This window comes from Heterodontus francisci, chromosome 11 (genome assembly GCF_036365525.1).
Source record: "Heterodontus francisci isolate sHetFra1 chromosome 11, sHetFra1.hap1, whole genome shotgun sequence".
Classification (NCBI taxonomy): Eukaryota; Metazoa; Chordata; class Chondrichthyes; order Heterodontiformes; family Heterodontidae; genus Heterodontus; species Heterodontus francisci.
This window is the reverse complement of record NC_090381.1, coordinates 77,162,396-77,181,703: the sequence shown is the minus strand read 5'-3', so window position 1 is coordinate 77,181,703 and position 19,308 is coordinate 77,162,396. Positions and strand designations below refer to the sequence as shown.

At 40.8% G+C, this 19,308-nt stretch overlaps 1 protein-coding gene across 3 annotated transcripts in view; it reads left to right on the top strand.

Annotated features, from left to right (window-relative positions):
* The window catches only part of LOC137375314 (arf-GAP with coiled-coil, ANK repeat and PH domain-containing protein 2-like), a 215,155-nt gene that overhangs the window by 135,054 nt on the left and 60,793 nt on the right, over window positions 1-19,308 (top strand). For 2 of the 3 annotated variants that reach the window (XM_068042286.1, XM_068042288.1), the window contains exons 10-14: window positions 5,447-5,559; window positions 8,737-8,757; window positions 11,074-11,125; window positions 12,367-12,467; window positions 13,358-13,466. In XM_068042286.1, coding sequence (XP_067898387.1) covers window positions 5,447-5,559; window positions 8,737-8,757; window positions 11,074-11,125; window positions 12,367-12,467; window positions 13,358-13,466 — 396 coding nt within the window. The remainder of the gene's footprint in view (window positions 1-5,446; window positions 5,560-8,736; window positions 8,758-11,073; window positions 11,126-12,366; window positions 12,468-13,357; window positions 13,467-19,308) is intronic. The other variant, XM_068042287.1, reaches the window with a different exon arrangement.

Here is a 19,308-nt window from a genome sequence, read left to right as displayed (position 1 = left end):
TGTTTTATTACATTAAAGATGCTATATAAATACAAGTTGTTATTTACTACTATGTATTATTGAGATGCTTTTGACAATACAAATAACGAGAGATTGATTACATTATTTTCATTTAAAATATTTGAACGCTTTAAATATTTCTAACTGAATGCTTAAATTAACTAAATTATATTATTTGCTGTATGCTAGATATAATACATTCATATGAAATATTTAAAGCGTTCAAATATTTTAAATGAAAATAATGTAATCAATCTCTCGTTACATTTGTATTGCCAGTTTCTAACTGAACGCTTGTGCTTTTCTTTGAAACATTTTAACAGCAAATGGGAATCTAATATTTTAGTCGGAAATGAAAAAGCTTTATAATGCATTGGTTCATTTACAACTCGCTGTGAATTCTCACAATCACATCAGCAGGCTGGCATCAACTGACTTCCTTCATTGTGAAGGAGTTGAAGTATGTAGAACACTATCTAGATCCTCCTGGTAAATGCATTATGCCAAACATCATGGACAGAAGAATCTTGCTCAATTGATAAATAACTAGATATTTGTGCAATGAATCAAAGGAAAAGATATTGCCCAAGTACTTTTTCTGAGCTATAGACTGCCAGTTTGTATTGACAGTTGAATTAACAACTCTGGTGTGAGAAAAATTACTGTGTTCACCGGAATATAGTTCTTTGTCATTTATAAGGGATAGCTGCAATGAGATTCTTTAGATTTTGTTATGTATTATATGTGGTAAGTCTTTTTTGTGAAATATGTTTTTATATAAATGGGTATTTTAAGCTAGTAAAATGCTTTAAGCAGTCTGTATATCTACAGATAATTTCAGCTACTGCTTTCAGTAGCTTATTTGGATTTGCTTTAGGGAATGCAACTCCTCCACATGGTATTAAATTTGACTCTCTATTTATTGATTTTTGGCCTCTTTTGATGGAATTTTTATGCGAAGTCTTGGGAACTACTCTCTAACTAGTGGTTGTGCATAAGTGTCACCAGGTACTTAGTAGTTTTCTCAGCTGAATGGAAGAGATGACATGACTGTACTAAAATTGCCGTAATGTAATTGATTTACACTAAGGACTGTGCCAATGAGTAATCCTACAATGATGCATGAAATGAATTTGCAAATTTAAAAAATGAATTGTGTTCTCTTAAATGTATTGTGCTATTGCATATTAACCACTATATAGTTTAATTGATTTATTGCTTTTAGGAATTTTACACTCAACTGTAGCTATTTAATGTACAAGCATATAATCCTCTCAAGTTAGTAAGTACCTGCTCTTCAGTCAGCTTTTGTCACTGAGAGGGAAAGTCACTAGTTTTAAAGGATTGTATGCTTTTCAAGTACATTTCAGCCCTGGGGTACAGCAAATATTATTACCTGACCATAGTCCCAAGTCTTGTAAAATAAGAAGAGAAAATGGTTGAAACACTCAGCATGTCAAGCAGCATCTCTGGAGAGAGAAACAAAGTTAGCATTTCATGTTGATAACCTTTCATTATACCAAATCTTATTCTCTTATTTGAGACTACATAAACTTAACTATCTGTATGCTCTGACATTGGATACAGACTAATCTGTAAAGTTCTACCCATAAATCTATAAGGGACTGTAATTAACCTTGCCTCAATTTAACATTGTGGGTGTTGCAGATTGTACATACCAAATGCAATTATAAATCTGCTTTTATACTACAGTTTTTCCTCAATTTTCTTTTTCTAGGAAATGGAGACCAATTAGTTCAAGGGCTGTAAAATCATTATCAGCCTTACCTGTAGAGTCCATTCCTGCTTGACCTTGCCTGCTTTCTGGAGGACATACTACATTATTTAGAGCAGAGTATGCTGGCACTTTAAACAATGGGCGTTGGGCCAATGGTGTTACTAACATGCCTAAAAGTTCTTAATGATTGATGAAATGCATTATGTTTCAAGAGCACCAAAGGATCTTGTGAAATAGTAATGAAGTCATGGTTAGGATTAAATAGGACTATAATATGGTTTTTAACTCTACAATCCTTATGGAAATACCAAAAACTGGTAACAATTGTAATTTTGCCCACTTTCCGTAGACAATATGACTAAATTGATGTTCCATGTGAGATCAGCTTTATTATACATTAGTAACTAAATACGACAGGATTTATGGCAGAGATTATGTCCCCTGCATTATTCAACTTCTATTCAACATTTTCTAAAGACTGTGTTTTTATGTGGCGATGAACTGTCATTCCTTGCACTTGAATCATTCATGCATCCCAGATCCTAACCCTTCAATTATCATTCCTGAGCCTTGTGCTTGCTGACATCCATAATCTGTCTCTTTTTTCAATGTGTGCATTGCCCATTTCCTTCTGTTCTCGATCTCCAACTTAAGTGTTCTGCTTCACAACGTGACACTGTGACTGCACTTAAGTTACAAAGGGCATCCTATATGTGTGACTGAAGGTTGTTGCATTTCTTCATCTTTTTCAATCTCCCTGCTCCCATTGAGACTGTTAATCACTCCATCCTCTCTCAAAGTGAACTGTATCTCTCTATTGTCTCCTGTGCAGTTTACCTCCATGACACTACTCTCGCCTGATTACAGGCTTAACCTTTGTTGCAATGAAGATATTGAGTCTCCTGCAGCAATTTCTCCCCTTTCCTTGCACTTGTCCATCATTTATATGCTATTCTTTGGCAATATATGAAAGTGTGGAGCAGCTTCCAAGTGTGAAAATAACATATAGCTTTATTTCTCAACCTTCTCTCATCAACTGCATGGCTGTTAATACACTGTTCACTGCCTGTCTGAATTAAGACTTGGAGAAGCAAAGTTTTCTCCCAACTTTGTCAGTAAAACTGAAGTTGTTCTCATTGTCTCCCACCAGCACCTATGTGCTTGTGGTACTGACTCGTATCAAGCTCCTCAACTACTGCCTCGGGCTCAGTCTGAAGATGTGCAACAATTGCATAATGCTTGCTCTGAGCGCAGCTTCCTTTTTCTCTGTGCCATTACCAGTGTTACTTTCTTCCATCTTTGCATCTTCAACCACTTCTACCCTCGCAGCTGAAATGCCAATAGATACCTTCATCATGCCACATTCTTTAGTGCTCATCTAATTGGCCACTCACTTTCCATAAATTGCAACTTGTTCAGAATGGTGCAGTTCTGATCTTCAGCACAAAGCCCTGCGGTGCCATTGTCCCCATCCTTGTCAAGATCCTCTTGCTCTCAGTAATACAGCAAATTGATTTCGAGATCCACACTTTGAAATCTGTCCATGTTATTGTCCCACCCTATTTCAACAATGTCTTCTCGCCACATGTGCCCAAAAAATATACTTTGTGCTTTTACACTATTGTATGTATTTAGAATATAAATCTCCAAGTTCATGGTCACGTAATTTCTACCTTTTTACCTTCAAAAAATGTTAAATTTAGATGTCACTCTTACATCAGATATTTAAATATGTGGTCCTTGTGCCTGAAAGAACCCAGAAATAAGAACTCCTATGCTATGTGTTGCCACACCATAGTTCAATTCGTGGATTTCATCATGAGTCTGATTTAGGGGACACACCTGAAATGTCTTAGCTCATCTTTTCTCTTTACAGATGCTGATTGGCCTGCTGTGTGTTTACAGCATTCGTTTGTTGCCTTCAGATTTCCAGCATTTACAGTTTTCATATTCATTGTTCTATGTCTCTGCATATCTGTCTGTCATACCTTTGTCACACTCCAGCAATCCACCTTTTTTTGCACTGTCTTCTTGCACCCGCCTGCCCGCCCCCCCCACCCTTCACCTTCATTTTTCACCTCTTCACAGTTTCTTAGATTTATGTATATTGTATGCATGCCTGATTCAGTTATAAAAATTGGAATGCCTTTTAATCTTCTACACACCAGCTTCAAAAAGTGATTCTGGTTGCCTTGGCTCTTGGTGCTCTAGAGTCTACTGCATTTATGTTACAAGACTAGCTTCAATACACCGATGATAATACAAAAACTGTGCTTTGGCTCACTATAGACTTTCCTTAATGCTCAACTTGAATGCAGACAACCGAAAAAATCAATGACAGCAATGTGCCTTCAGTGGCCTCGGGGGGGGGAAAAAATACACCTTGAGCTTGTGTTTGTATTCTGTGGGGATGTACACAGCCTTGTTTATTGCTGGCAGCATCTGTATAATAAAAATGCGGCACTGCTATTGGTAAAGCTAGTGAGAATTTTATGATTTAAATTAATCTCCATATGGCAAGGAAAAGGAAGGATCATTAACTGAGGAGAATGTACTCAGAGAGCCAAAAAATTGTGCAGCCAGAAAAGATAGTATTTAAATAAGAAATTGTGCTATATTCCATAGAAGGTGCAGAATAGAAAACTGAATACCAGGTCTCTAAAATTTAAAAAAATCACAGCTTGCAAGTGAGTCAGAAGGAATCTTCAAATAGAATGATGCAGCTATATGATACTGAAACCAATTTCCTTTTAATTATAAAATTACTTTATAGTTTTGAAAGTTAAATGCTGAACACAGTTAAACTACTTTATGATATAAAACTTATGGGGATTCAAAAGAATAAGTTCCATTATAGGATGAATTTTATTTTAAAACAGTAGTGAAATGAACCATATTTGGATTATTTCCTAGTAATGTGTTGTCACTAAAAGTGGTTTATCTTGTGAGTTCTTGTCATACTATAGCACATCATTTCATCCTATATTCCAATGCTTGTTATTCTGTTATGTGTTACTTCACCTCTGCTATGTTTAGCCTGTCTGCTACAGAGCAATAAGAAAGGATTAATTCTATGTTCAATGTATGCTCTAAAAATATCACTGGTAATAGGAAAAGCATGGTGGACTAATACTTAGATGGAGGAAAGACCTTAATAGGAAAGTGACAACAAGAGGATGGTGAGTTCTTTTACAAGCTAGAATGACTGACTAAAAATTTATGGGAATGAGAGGCAGAGTTTACCAAGATCAGTTGGGGAAAGTGCAGTCTTTCAATAAGTTAGACCTCTTGCTGCCTAATATAGGTAACTCCTGATGTCATATGATAGGAAAAGTAAAAAAAATGAAACTAAACAAAGAATGTACGAAACATGCAAGGCAGCAGTGCCCCATTGTATTTCACAAAAACTATTATGCTACAGTGACCATCTTTTTTTTTTTAAAAAAACAATGTCAAAGTTATAATTAGGCTAGCATTGTTTTTGTTCTCATGAAAATGGTGATCCTTTAAAAACTAGGAAAAGCAAAATTACAACAGAGATTATTGTGGTAACCAATTATTTCACTATATATATGTTCCAGATACACAGTTTTGCAGGTTTATAGGATGACAATGCTACAAACGTCAAGTTAAACTATGTTTCGTACATCATTTCTTTCCTTCAAGTAATTGTTGCTTTCGTATTTGTTTTAAAATCGTGTACTTTAGGACTTCTCCAGTGATGATCCCAAGATAGAATTTAACGTCGACGCTGCCAGTGGTATAGTTATGGAAGGATATTTATATAAACGGGCCAGCAATGCCTTTAAAACATGGAACCGGTAAGATTAGACTTTGGCGTCAGAATGAAATACTCTTTTGTAGTTCATAGGCAATCACAGTACAGAGAAGGGCATGTGATTAGCATAAAATCATTGATACAGCATACACCTATGGTTTTTTTCAACATTTGTCTGCAGAAACAGGAATCCACTGCATTAACTGAGGGGAACATAAGAATTATATTTCACAACCAAGTGAAATAGTCAATGCCAGATTTGTCCTTCATGCATGAGTGCTGTTGCATTAAAATGGAGTAACTTCTTTCTGAACATTCAGACTTTAGTATATCAGGAGCTTCTAGAGATCTTCATTAATTGGCAGGTCTGAGTTTTCTAGGGGCCGGTAGTAGTGTTTAATTATTATTGCTTCTCTTCTGAGAGGTGGCAGCACGATATGTGCAAGGACAGGGAGCCAGACTATCTCTTAGTTTCAGCACTCCTGTGATGATTTTCATAGCAGTGTTGAGTTGTATGTCAACAAGATTGACATGTGAATTTCCTGCCTATGCTGGTGCACAATATCCAGTTACTGAAAAAGCAAGAACTAAGGTATCTGTTTGAAGTGTGTGAGCACTTGTTCCCCATCCGGCCCCAGCTAATTTGTGCATCAAGTTAATCCTGGTTTTTATCTTAGCAACATCTGGCAAAAACTGCTGTCATGAAACCGTGATTCAGAGCCACTCCAAGATAATTTGGAAATACCTTGTGCCTGAGTTTATGACTGAAGGGAGAATTCAGGTCCTTCTTTATATGCCAGCTACTCAAATGAAATGTAGATATTCAAGCACTTTGAAGATTTTGACAAAGCTGCCACAGTTATAATAGTCACCAAGTATTTTTAAGTCTTCTGCGACCATGCATTACGCTTGGGCAGAGTTCCCACTTGGATGGCTATCACAAAGTCACCTGTGTATCCAAATTTGCTCGACTCAGTGGACAGGATATCACTGATGTAAATATTAAAAGTGATGGCACTGAGACAGCTCTCGGGAGCTTGGTATTTAGTCATTGAGGTCTGCTAATTTTGGATGTATGATGAATTTGTGGTTAGTGAGCATGGCTGTTCGTGGGCTAATGTTTATTTGCAGGATCAAATTCTAGATATTTTCATCCCTCCATACCATATAAGATGCTGCAGACAAGCCCACAAAAGCCACTGCTGTTGTGTGCCCACTATTCAGGTCTAAATCCACATTGTTCCTTAGGGTCAAAATGATCGAAGAGTGCCATGAGTCATTGGAATAACATCCTTTTCCGGGGTTTGTACAAAATGCCCAGTATCAGTATCAGCTTTTAGTTTTTTGGAACATTGACTGATCAACTGGGGGTAGGGGTGGGTGGTGGGGAAGCACTCCTGTTCCTCCTGTCCTGCAAGCATTGCCATTCTCTCTTAGCTTCGGCTGTTGGGTTTCCCGAGGCCTAGAAAACCTAGCTGCCCACTGTAAAACCTACAAATCAGAGGCTGCCAGCTTCATTAACGGATTTAAATTGTCAGTGCATCTCCTGAGGCGTCTTGGCTACCTACCCCTCGTCTCGCCTCCAGAAAACACAGAAGTGGGTGGGGGGGGGGGAGGTCAAAGTTCAGAAATCCCCCACCCCACCCCCATGTTTTTGTGCACCATGAGGAACTTTGAAAGGTCATTCAGGTTCTGGAGATCCTGTGACAGACTATTTTCTTCAGCATTTCATTAGAAAAAATGTACTTGCAATGTGCATAAAACATGTTACCAATTCTGACCTTGCACTTTGTGCCAAAACTTGCTATTATAAGCCTCATCTCTTCCTCTACCCCTGTGTAGTGATGTAGTGACAAAATCCCCCAGATCAATCAATAAAGGAGCCAATTGAAAGATGATCTGATAGAGGCATACAAAATTGTTAAGGGTATAGAAAAAATTAATTGGGAATATTCTCATTAAACCACAGGAGTATAGCTAAGGGACACTGGTACAAAATAGAGAAGGGTACCTTCAAGGCAAATAGCAGGAACTTTTTAAAACATACAAACATATGGGTTAGGAGCAGGAGTAGGCCACTCAGCCCCTTGAGCCTGCTCCACCAGTCAATAAGTTCATGGCTGAACTGATTACTCCACATTACCACCTACCCCGATAACCTTTCACCCCCCGCTAATCAAGAATTCTTATCAAGAACAGCAAGAAAAACCATGTCATCAACGTGTCGAATAAACTTACAAATAAAGTAGTGGAGGCCACATCTCTTGGCTCATCAAAGAAACAACTTGTGCTACATTGGGGGTACATTAGGATTCTCATCTTTGTTTTCAAATCTCTCTGTGGCACATCTCTATTACCTACTCCAGCTCTACAACCATTCAAGATCTCTCTGCTGCTTCATTTCTGGCCCATGCACAATCTTGATTTTCATCGCTTCAACTGACTTGGCCCTAAGCTCTCGAATTCCCTCTGTAAACTTTTTCACCTCTCTACCTCTCTCCTTTTAAGACGCTTCTTAAAACCTACCTCTTTGACCAAGCCAATCCTACTATCTCCTTAAGTGGCTTGGTGTAGTTTTGTTTGATATTGCTCCTGTGAAACGCCTTGAGACATTTTACTATGTTCAGGGCGCTATATAGCTGGAAGTTGTTGTTGGATCTCTCTGGATGAATGAATTCTGATGGGCCAAATGGTCTTCCTCATATGTAATTATCATGTGATCCTGGTGCACAATCATATTTGTATTTATACACTTCATGAACTCCCCATAGCTATACCTATAGAATCACTGAAGCACTCAGGAAAATTTGTATTCTTGATTTTCCTTGTGCAGTACCATGGGAGATCCACTAGTACAGGGTAACTTTATAGTGGCTACATGCTTAGTCTTGCAATGTATAAAAGATTAAGTTTTCACATGTCCTTTAACTAATTTTTCTTCTCCATGGTTATTGATCATTGTACAGTACTGAAATTAAATGCGTGTGTTTGTAACTTTATAGCCGCAGCTTTTGTGAAGCTGTTGATTTGTATCGAACAATACAAGAGTATTCAATCTCCTCTGTTTCATTGGGACCTTATGCAAAAGGCTAGCTTATACCACTTAGTATGCATTTAATCTTCCTGTGTTTTCAGATCATAGTTAGCGTTTCATTTTACTATTTTCATTTTTCTGTTTTCTTTCTATGTCTTGATCCCACCCCATTTTGTCATGTGACAGGAAAAAGACCCCCCACATCAGGTACCAACCAGTCAGCTGGACATCTTATCTCCCCATTCCTATCTCTGCATATTAGCTCTCACCTGTCTGCAAGTGTCCAAAGAACTTCGGGTAAACCTGGTTTAATCCATGACTTATAATCTGATCACTGTGCTGTCCTTTTTACAGCATGGGCACTGTTAGCTGCAAACCAGAGGCAGCATTTTTTGCTTGTTTTGCCTTTTGCAATATTAACACAACTAATCATCCTTTCTACTAACCTGTTGCACTTCAAGTTCTGACTGTGTGGTAAACTGATGGTTTTAATAATAAAATTATCAATTATTAAGATTCCATGTTATGAGAAAGTGTTCAACTAACGAGTTTAGGTTATTTAGAAAAAAAATCAATTACTTACATCTGTTTAAAAGAATGACTATCAGTTGTGAAAACTAGGGGCTGGATTTTGTGCAGAAGGCAGGGCTCTCGGCGCCGGACTGAAAAGGTGGGGGGAACCCCGCCTCTGCATTTCGTCAGCAACCACCCCCCCCACCACCAGGAGCGATCCTTCTGTCTTTTGGGGTAAAAGTTGAAGGTGGCTGGATCCCCGTCCCTTTAAAGATTTAATAGGGATGGGGATCCTGCTCCCAAGAGCTGCTGGGCAATCAGAGGGCTGGCAGCTCAGTGGTGGCCACTACCGGTACTGCAGAGGCCTTGGACCCAGGCCCAACGGTGAAACTCCTGAACACAAGTAGGTGAGGCAGGTTCATGGGGCCAGTCTGGAAGAGATCTGCATCCCGCCCCCCCCCCCACCCCCCAATAGCTGCAGGGAGGGCACCTCGTTTTCTAAGTTGTCTTCCCCGTGTAGCTGAGGCCCCCCCGCCACTGGTAAGATCCCAGCGACAGCGGAACGAGGCCCTTAAGTGGATGTCAATAGGCCACGTAAGGGCCTCAGTTGGCCTCTGGGCGGGAAGGCCGTCATCAGCCCATCCTGTCCGTTGGGAGAATTAGGACCAGCAATGCCAGTGTGGGGTTCCGTGGCGGCCACAGCCGCTTTGATTCTCCAGCTCCCCCTTCACGAAACCAACTGTCGGGAGGAGAACAAGATCCAGCCCTAAGTGTCTTTTTCAGATCTATTTTTCAAGTGTGGTACATTGTTCTGTTTTAGTTATTAAAACTGAAAAAAAAATCAGTTTAAAATGACCGCATTTCACTATGAAATGAAAAACACATTTTCTAGTGGCTAACCAATTTACAGTGCAATGCAGTGGCAGCATGAAGATTTGCTGAGATATAATAGTATGATGTCTATGATATTGCACAAGCAACCTAGCTTTTGAGAGTTCAAATCCTACCATGACAGTTTGGGAAATTTAATTCAATAGATAATTTGTGGGCTGGCACCAGAAACAATTAATTTCAAAGTTGGCAGGTTGTCATTAAAAATTCAACTGGTTTCTTCATGTACTTTCCCACTCCTGCCTGGTCTGGCCGACATATGACTCCAGACCATAGTATGTGAGCGACTCTTAAATCCGGCAAGCAATTAAAGATGGGCAATAAATACAGCCTTGCCAGTATCCCCTACATCCCAAACACAATTTTTAAATAAAAAAACACACTTTCATGAGATTCTCATTTCAACTTGTCGAGGCACTTCTCTAGAGGAAGGGTAAGTGGTGGGGTAATCACCCCTGTAATGCGTGTCACTTGATCAAAATAGGTATAATTGTTGGAGACGTGGATACATATCTTTGGCCTACTGCCTCGACTGGTGAATGTGTATCAGAAAAGATATAAAACCGGTTAGGGGTAAGGGTTAGGTGGGGAGGAGAACAGTGGTGGTGGAGGGGGTTTGTGGTGGAAGAGAAAAAGGATTTCTCCTGGTAACTCAGTTGTGAAAGTTTGTGTGTAGCTGAGAGACGTGAACCAAAATTCCAGGTTTGCGCTGAGCTTGCTGATCTCTGTCAATATGTTCTTTGGATGCTGCAATTGGCATTGACATCCCAAGCTAGGGGAAAGGAAAAAAACGTCAGTCAAGTTTCTGCTTCTGATGACTATCCAGTGAATCATGTTAAGAAGTGTATGGGCTGAGAACAGAATTGGTTTGCCTGTGGTGCCCCCGCTAAGGTAAAATAGTATGAACAGTACTGTGCAGGCTCACACATGGTCACTTGAGTGGGTCTGGAGTCATTGACTTCAGAAAAGGAAGGGATGAAAGGAGGAGAAAATGGGCCTAAAAGAAGTATTGAAGCAGGACTGTTTTTAAAGCTGTCCAAATATTGTACTCATTTAATGTATATTTTATTTTTTGTAATACTCCTCCTATCTACAACCTGTAAGTTCTTCTCTCCACAGGCGTTGGTTTTCGATTCAGAATAACCAGCTTGTTTACCAAAAGAAATTTAAGGTAAGTAAAGTGTGTTGTGTATTGAGCATAAAATGTTGAGCTAACAGCTGCAAATTATTTACTGGTAAATTTTAAGTTAATGATACCAAGGTTCAGAAACATAAGAAACTATAACCTACACAAATCCTCATCCAAAAAAACTCATAACTGTAAAGACGACTCTGTACTCCGTATCTATTGTAATCCTCTTGAGCTTTACAGTTTTTGTTTATCATAGCACCTGAACACCATAATTAGATATAATCCATTATTTACATATACCTTCCCTCCATCAAAAGATCAGAAGTGGGGATGTTCAGCACCATTCGCGACTTCTCGGATACCGAAGCAGCCCATGCAGCAAGACCTGGACAACACCCAGGCTTGGGCTGATAAGTGGCAAGTAACATTCGTGCTACACAAGTGCCAGGCAATGATGATCTCCAACAAGAGAGAATCTAACCATCTCCCCTTGACGTTCAATGGCATTACCATCACTGCATGCCCTGCTGTCAACATCCTGGCAGTTACCTTTGACCAGAAATTGAACTGGACCAGCCACATAAATATGCTGTGGCTACAAGAGCAGGTCAGAGGCTGGGAATTCTACAGCGAGTAATTCACTTCCTGTTACCCTAATGCCTGTCCACCACCTACAAGGCACAAGTCATGAGTGTGATGGAATACTCTCCACTTGTCTGGATGACAATAACACTCAAGAAGCTCGACACCATTCAGGACAAAGCAGGCCACTTGCTGGCACCTGATCCATCACCTTCAAGATTCACTCCCTCCACCACTGGCAGCAGTGTGTATCATCTACAAGATGCACTGCAGCAACTCGCCAAGGCACCTTTGACAGTGCCTTCCAAACCTGCGACTTCTACCACCTAGAAGGACAAGGGTAGCAAATGCCTGGGAATACCACCACCTGCAAGTTCCCCTCCAAGCCACACACCATCCTGACTTGGAACTATATTGCCATTCCTTCACTGTAGCTGGGTCAAATTCCTGGAACTGCCTTCCTAACAACACTGTTGGTGCACCTACACCCTAAGGACTGCAGCAGTTCAAGAAGGCAGCTCACCACCACCTTCTCGAGGGCAGTAAATGCTAGCCTAGCCAGCAATGTCCACATCCCACGTATGAATAAAAAAAAAATTTACTCTCCAATAGCTATAGTTCTATGATAGTGATAACTAATTTTGTTCAAACATTTAACTATTTTAATCTAGCTGAACTTATTTTAAATTTCCTCACAGGATAATCTCACCGTAGTAGTCGATGATTTACGACTTTGTACAGTCAAACCATGTGAGGATATTGAAAGACGCTTCTGTTTTGAAGTAGTCTCTCCTACAAAGTAAGTGCCCACATTTTGTGCCTTATCTTTGAAGGATTATTCTGATTCAGAATGTATTTTGTGTGTACATACCTCTGCACGTGGATTTATTTTGGAAGTTAAACTTTGATATTATGATCTGAAAGAGCCCTCTGGTGGGAACTAAACAAAATAACACACTGCTGGTGTTTTCAGTTTGCATATGGCTTTGCTGCATGGTCAGAAATTTTATTGATCGCCAGTTTTTGCGTAGTGCTAAACCCTTTTTTTTTAAAAAATCCGTAGTTGCCAGAACTGTGCCAAGTTGTCCATCATCTTCAAAGATGCAGACTTAGTGCCAACATGATAGAATAGTAAATTCAGTAGTTGGGTTTCTTTTTTCTGTACTTACTAATGTTTGACCTATAAAATAGATAAAATATATAGTTGTACTTGTGATTATCATAGTTATACTGCTTCCAAGTTCAGCATGAAGAATTATAAGTTTATTCATGCTGTTACGACCGAGGTGGGAGGAGTGCACTGTCTTTCTCTAGTTCCACTTCTCCACAGGTCACAACATATATTTAAATGTTTACCCAGTTACAGATACAGTCTACTCTTTATCCCAGAATAAACTACACCAACAAGGTTTCTTTTATAAAAAAACAAAATTATCAGTTTATTATAAAACAAGACTTATCCAGTAATGAAGCAAAGCATTAACACACACAATATGAAATTTCCCTTTTTTAATACCCGACACACACGCACACTGGTTAAAGAAAAAAGGAATTCTCTCTTTGTAGAGGTCATTTACAAAAAAAAGACAAAAAAGAATACTTTAGCCAAATACTTGCTAATTCTTGAAAATGGGTGAGATATGATGTGCTCCATAAATATTAAACTGCTGCATGTCTTCACGCTTACAGGAGCTGTATGCTGCAAGCAGATTCTGAAAAAATCCGACAGGTCTGGATCAAAGCTGTTCAAGCTAGCATAGCCACAGCATACAAAGAGAAAGAAGAGAACTATGCAGAAGTGCGTATGCAGTATATTTTCACTTCTTAAACCTCGTGGACTGCAGGGAATTCAAGGAGAAAGCCTGCCATCATCTTGGCACTAGGGATGGGCAATAAATGCAGCCTTGCCAGCCACCATTGTTCACATCCCAAGAACATTTTAAAAAAAATATTTGGCAGTTGGTCCTGTTAATACTTTTATTTGGTCAGAGATTTGCAGGCGTGTGCCATGCCAAGTAATCACATATCTACTACTGGCATCCCAATGTATTGTTAGAGGATGCTGTGCTGTTAAAGGCACTGGTTTGAATATTACCTTTCTAGATTTATTGAGCAACAAGGAAGCCATTCAGCCCATTGTGCTTGTGACTGTGGATCTATACACTATACCTTGTTTTCCTGACCTTGCTCTATATTCTTTTAAAACTACATCTGGAATGATTCAGTTATGAAGAAGCATTGATCCTCAATTGACAGGAACTAAAAATGTTAAAGGTCCTGCTCTCTGTTTTATGATGTGATTCCTCCTTCATCTAGTGATAATTCTGAGTTTATACCCCTTATATCTCAGCTTCAGCGGTGTAAGGGATAAAGCTGATTGTAAATAACTGGTAAGTTATTACACTAGCAAAATTTTATTGTAAAGTTAAGTAATGGCAGGGCAGCTCAGCCAAGTGGAATGTGCCTCCTGTGCAATGTGGGAAGCCGTGGACGTGCCATGTGACCTTAGCGAACATGTCTGCAGAAAGTGTCTCCGGTTGCAGAAGCTTGAGCTTCGGGTTTCGGAGCTTGACTGACGGCTGGGTCACTGTTGTACATCTGTGAGGTGGAGGACTACATGGATGGCATGTTTCAGGAGGTGGTCAACCCGGTGCCTAGGCAAGCACAGTCGGGGGGGGGGGACTGGGTGGCTGCCGGACGGACAAAGATGTCCGGGCAGGTAGTTCAGGAGTTCCCAGAGGACATCCCACTTTCTAACCGGTATTCAGTTCTGAGTACTGATGGGAAAGCGGGTTCCTCTGGAGAGTGCACCGAGAGTCATGACCAGAATATCATGGGTGACTCAGCTGTGTTGGGATGAAGAAAAAGGGACAACTGGGCAATAGTGGTAGGGGATTCTATGGTTGGAGCAACAATTAGGCGTTTTTGTGGTCGCAGATGTGATTCCAGGATGGTATGTTGCCTCTATGGTGCGAGGGTCATTGATATCACTGAGCGGCTACAGAGTATTCTGGAGGGTGAGGGTGCACAGCTGGAGGTCGTGGTCCACATTGGTAGCAATGACATAGGTAGAAAGAGTGATGAGGTCCTGCAACAAAAATTTAGGGAGTTAGGTAGCAGATTAAAAAGTAGGGCCTCAAAGGTTGTAATCTCTGGGTTTCTCCTGATGCCACGTGGCAGTGAGTATAGGAATAGGAGGATAGAGCAGATGAATGCGTGGCTAAAGAGATGGTCAGGAGGGAGGGCTTTAGTTTCCTGGATCACTGGGCCTGTTTCTGGCGAAGGTGGGATCTGTACAAGTTGGACGGGTTGCACCTGAACTGGAACGGACCAACATCCTTGCTGGGAGATTTGCTAGTGCTGTGGGGGGGGGGTGAGTTTAAACTAATTTGGCAGCGGGATGGGATACAAAGTGGAGGTATAGTAGGGGGTGATGTACAATCAAATATAGAAGAGAAACTAAGTCAGTCTGGAAGGCAAAGTAAATATAGACCTGTTAAGGCACAAGCGAATAATGCAAGGCTGGAATGTATCTATTTTAATGCAAGAAGTCTTGCAAGTAAGGCAGATGAATTGAGGGTGTTGATTAACGCATGGGAATGTGATATTATTGCTATCACTGCGACATGGTTGAGGGAAGGGCAGGACTGGCAGATCAATATCCCAGGGTATAAAATCTTCAGACGTTATAGGGGAAGGGGGTAAAAGAGGAGCTGGCATTGCACTGTTGATCAAGGAGTCAATTACTGCAGTAAGGAGGGATGATATCTTGGAAGGTTCCTTTAATGAGGCCATAGGGGTGGAACTTAAGAACAAAAAGGGGGCAGTCAGTTGGCTGGGAGTGTACTACAGGCTTCCAAACAGTCAGGGAGAGATAGAGGAGCAGATATGTAGACAAATAATATAGGAATAATGGTAGGGAATTTCAACTTCCCCATATTGGAGGGAATCGTATTAGTGCAAAAGGCTTAAAGGGGGCGGAAGTCTTAAATTGCATTCAGAAGAGCTTTTTGAGCCAGGACGTAGAGAGTCCTACAAGAGGAGGGGCGGTACTGGACCTAATCCCAGGGAATGAGGCTAGACAAGTGGTAGAAGTGGCAGTGGGGGAGCATTTCGGGGATAGTGACTGTAACTCTAAGATTTAAGGTAGTTATGGAAAAGAACATAGAGAGACCGGAAATAAAAGTACTGAATTGGGGGAAGGCCGATTTCAATATGATAAAACAGGATCTGGCCAAAGTGGACTGGGAGCAGCTTCTTGTAGGAAAGTCTACATCAGACCAGTGGGAGTCATTCAGAAAGGAAATAGTGAGAATTCAGGTCCAACATGTTCCCGTAAAGGTGAAGAATAGGACCAACAAGTCCAGGGAACCCTGGATGTCAAGGGATATAGAGGATTGGATAAGGAAAAAAAAAGGAGGCTTCTGGCAGTTTGAGTGCTGAAAACAGCAGAGGCCCGAGAGGAGTATCGAAAGTGTAGTGAGGTACTTAAAAAAGTAATTAGGAGAGCGAAGAGGAGGCAGGAAAAAACAGTGGCAGACAAGATAAATGAAAATCCCAAGGCATTTTATAAGTATATTAAGGGCAAGAGAATAACCAGGGAAAGAGTGGGGCCCATTAGGGACCAAAGTGGCATCTGTGTGTGGAGCCGGAGGACATAGGTGAGGTTTTGAATAATTACTTTTCATCTGTGTTCACTGTGGAGAGGGATGATATAAGTGCAGAGCTCAGGGAGGGGGATTGTGATATACTTGAGCATATTAGCATTGAAAAGGAGGAAGTATTAGCTGTTTTAGCTGGCTTAAAAGTGGATAAATCCCCAAGTCCAGATGAGATGTATCCCAGGCTGCTATGTGAGGCAAGGGAGGAGATTGCAAGGGCTCTGACACAAATTTTCAAATCCTGTCTGGCCACAGGAGAGGTACCAGAGGCCTGGAGGACAGCGAATGTGGTACCATTATTCAAGAAGGATAGCAGGGATAAACCAGGTAATTATAGGCCAATGAGTCTAACGTCAGCAGTAGGGAAACTATTGGAAGAAGTTCTGAGACAGGATTAATTTCCACTTGGAGAGGCAGGGATTAATCAGCGACAGTTAGCATGGCTTTGTCAAGGTGAAATCGTGTCTAACAAATTTGATTGAATTTTTTGAGGAGGTGACTAGCTGTGTAGATGATGGTAAAGCTGTTGATATAGTCTACATTGACTTCAGTAAGGCTTTTGATAAGGTCCCACATGGGAGATTGGTTAAGAAGGTAAGAGCCCCTGGGATCCAAGGTAATTTGGCAAATTGGATCCAAAATTGGCTCAGTGGAAGGAGGCAGAGGGTGATGGTCGAGGGTTGTTTTTGCAAATGGAGGCCTGTGTCCAGTGGTGTACCGCAGCGATCGGTGCTGGGACCCTTACGGTTTGTAGTGTACATTCTTGATTTAGATGTGAATATAGGAGGTATGATCAGTAAGTTCACAGATGACATGAAAATTGGTGGTGTCGTAAATAGTGAGGAGGAAAGCCTTAGGTTACAGGATGATATAGGTGGGCTGGTAAGATGGGCGGAGCAGTGGTAGATGGAATTTAATCCTGAGAAGTGTGAGGTAATGCACTTTGGGAGGACTAACCAGGCAAGGGAATATACAATGGATGGTAGGGCCCTAGGAGGTACAGAAGGTCAGAGGGGACCTTGGTGTACTTATCCATAGATCACTGAAGGCAGCAGCACAGGTAGAGAAGGTGGTTAGGAAGGCATATGGGATACTTCCCTTTATTAGCCGAGGCATAGACTATAAGAGCAGGGAGGTTATGATAGAGCTGTATAAAACACTGGTTAGGCCACAGTTCTGGTCACATTATAGGAAGGATATGATTGCACTGGAGAGGATGCAGAGGAGATTCACCAGAATGTTGCCTGGACTGGAGCATTTCTACTATGAAGAGAGATTGGATAGGCTGGGGTTGCTTTCCTTGGAGCAGAGTAGGTTGAGGGGGACCTGATTGAGGTATACAGAATTATAACGGGCATGGATAGGATAGATAGGAAGAAACTTTTTCCCTTAGCGGAGGGGTCAATAACCAGGGGGCAGAGATTTAAAGTAAGGAGCAGGATGTTTAGAGGGTGGTTGGGATCTGGAACGCACTGCCTGAAGGGGTGGTGCAGGCAGGAACCCTCATAACTTTTAAGAGGTATTTAGATGAGCACTTGAAAAGCCATAGCATACAAGGCTACGGGCCAAGTGCGGGAAAATGGGATTAGATTGGATGGGTGCTTGATGGTCGACGCCGACATGTTGGGCCGAAGAGCCTGTTTCTGTGCTGTAGAACTCTATGACTTTGTCCCAATTCATAGACTAGTTATGAAACTCCTGTCAGATAGGAATTTGAAGATTACTAACTTCTGCATGTCAATGTTATCTTGTTCACAGATGTCTCAAATTTGAATGCTCATTATAGTGGATTAAATGTCATTTGTTATCTTGAAAGAGATAGAGAGCATGACCTTTAATGTGTTTAGTTCCTGTCATTTTATGAATGCAAAAGCTTCTTCATAACTGAAACATTTCAGGTACAGTTACTTTTGGTTTGTTTTGGCAGACTTGGTCTTCCAGTTAAAACTACAATAACTTTTGCAGCCTGTTCCACCATTCAATTTTGTTCTTGGCCAATTTGTACCTCAGTGGTGTTTGCCTACCTTTTATCCACACACCGAATAAATATCTGTTGATCTTGGTCTCGAACAGTTCAGTTGAGATACTTTCCACAGCCTGTTGAGGGAGAGTGTTCCAGATTTCTGCTATCCTCCTTGTGAGAAAAGTTCTTGCTGCTTTCATTCATTAATGGTTAGCTCTTTAAGATTGTTGGGAAATTGTTAGAATGCCTGTCCAACATCCAGTACTGGATGAGCAGAACTTTGCTCCAACTAAATATTGGGAATCCAAAGTCATTGTCTTCAGACCAAGCCACGGACTCCATCCCTATCCCTGGCCACTGTCTGAGACTGAACCAAACTGCTTGCAACCTTGGTGTCGCATTTGATCCTGAGATAAGCTTCCAACCATAACTGTGCCACTAACCACTAAGACCACCTATTTTTACCTCTAACATCAGCTGACTGTGCCCTTGCTCATGTGCTGCTGAAACCTTCATCCATGCCTTTGTTAGCTCTAGACTATTCAAAATCTCCTGACTGGCCTCCCACATACTGCCTCTGTAAACTTGTGGTCATTCAAAATTTGCTGCCCATGCCCTTACTCGCACCAAGTCCCATTCACCCATCATCCCGTTCTCACTGGCCGACATTGACACCTCGTTTAACAACTTAAAGTTCACATCCTTGTTTTCAAATCTCTCCATTGCTTCACCCCTCCCTATCTCTGTAGTCTCTTCCAGCCTTACAAGCCTCTTAGATATCTGCCCTCTTGAACATCCCCAATTTTAATCTCACCATCATATGGCAGCTATACTTTCAGTAATAATTCTAGCGTACATGAGACAGACGGTTTAGGAGAACGTGATAACTCTGTAGAATAATTAACCGACTTACGTACAAAAGATTTATGCTAAATGCTGATCAGCATTTACTTTTTACTTCTTACATCAAAGTATTTGAATTTCTCCATGTTGTATTTATCTGTTGAGCTTTCAGA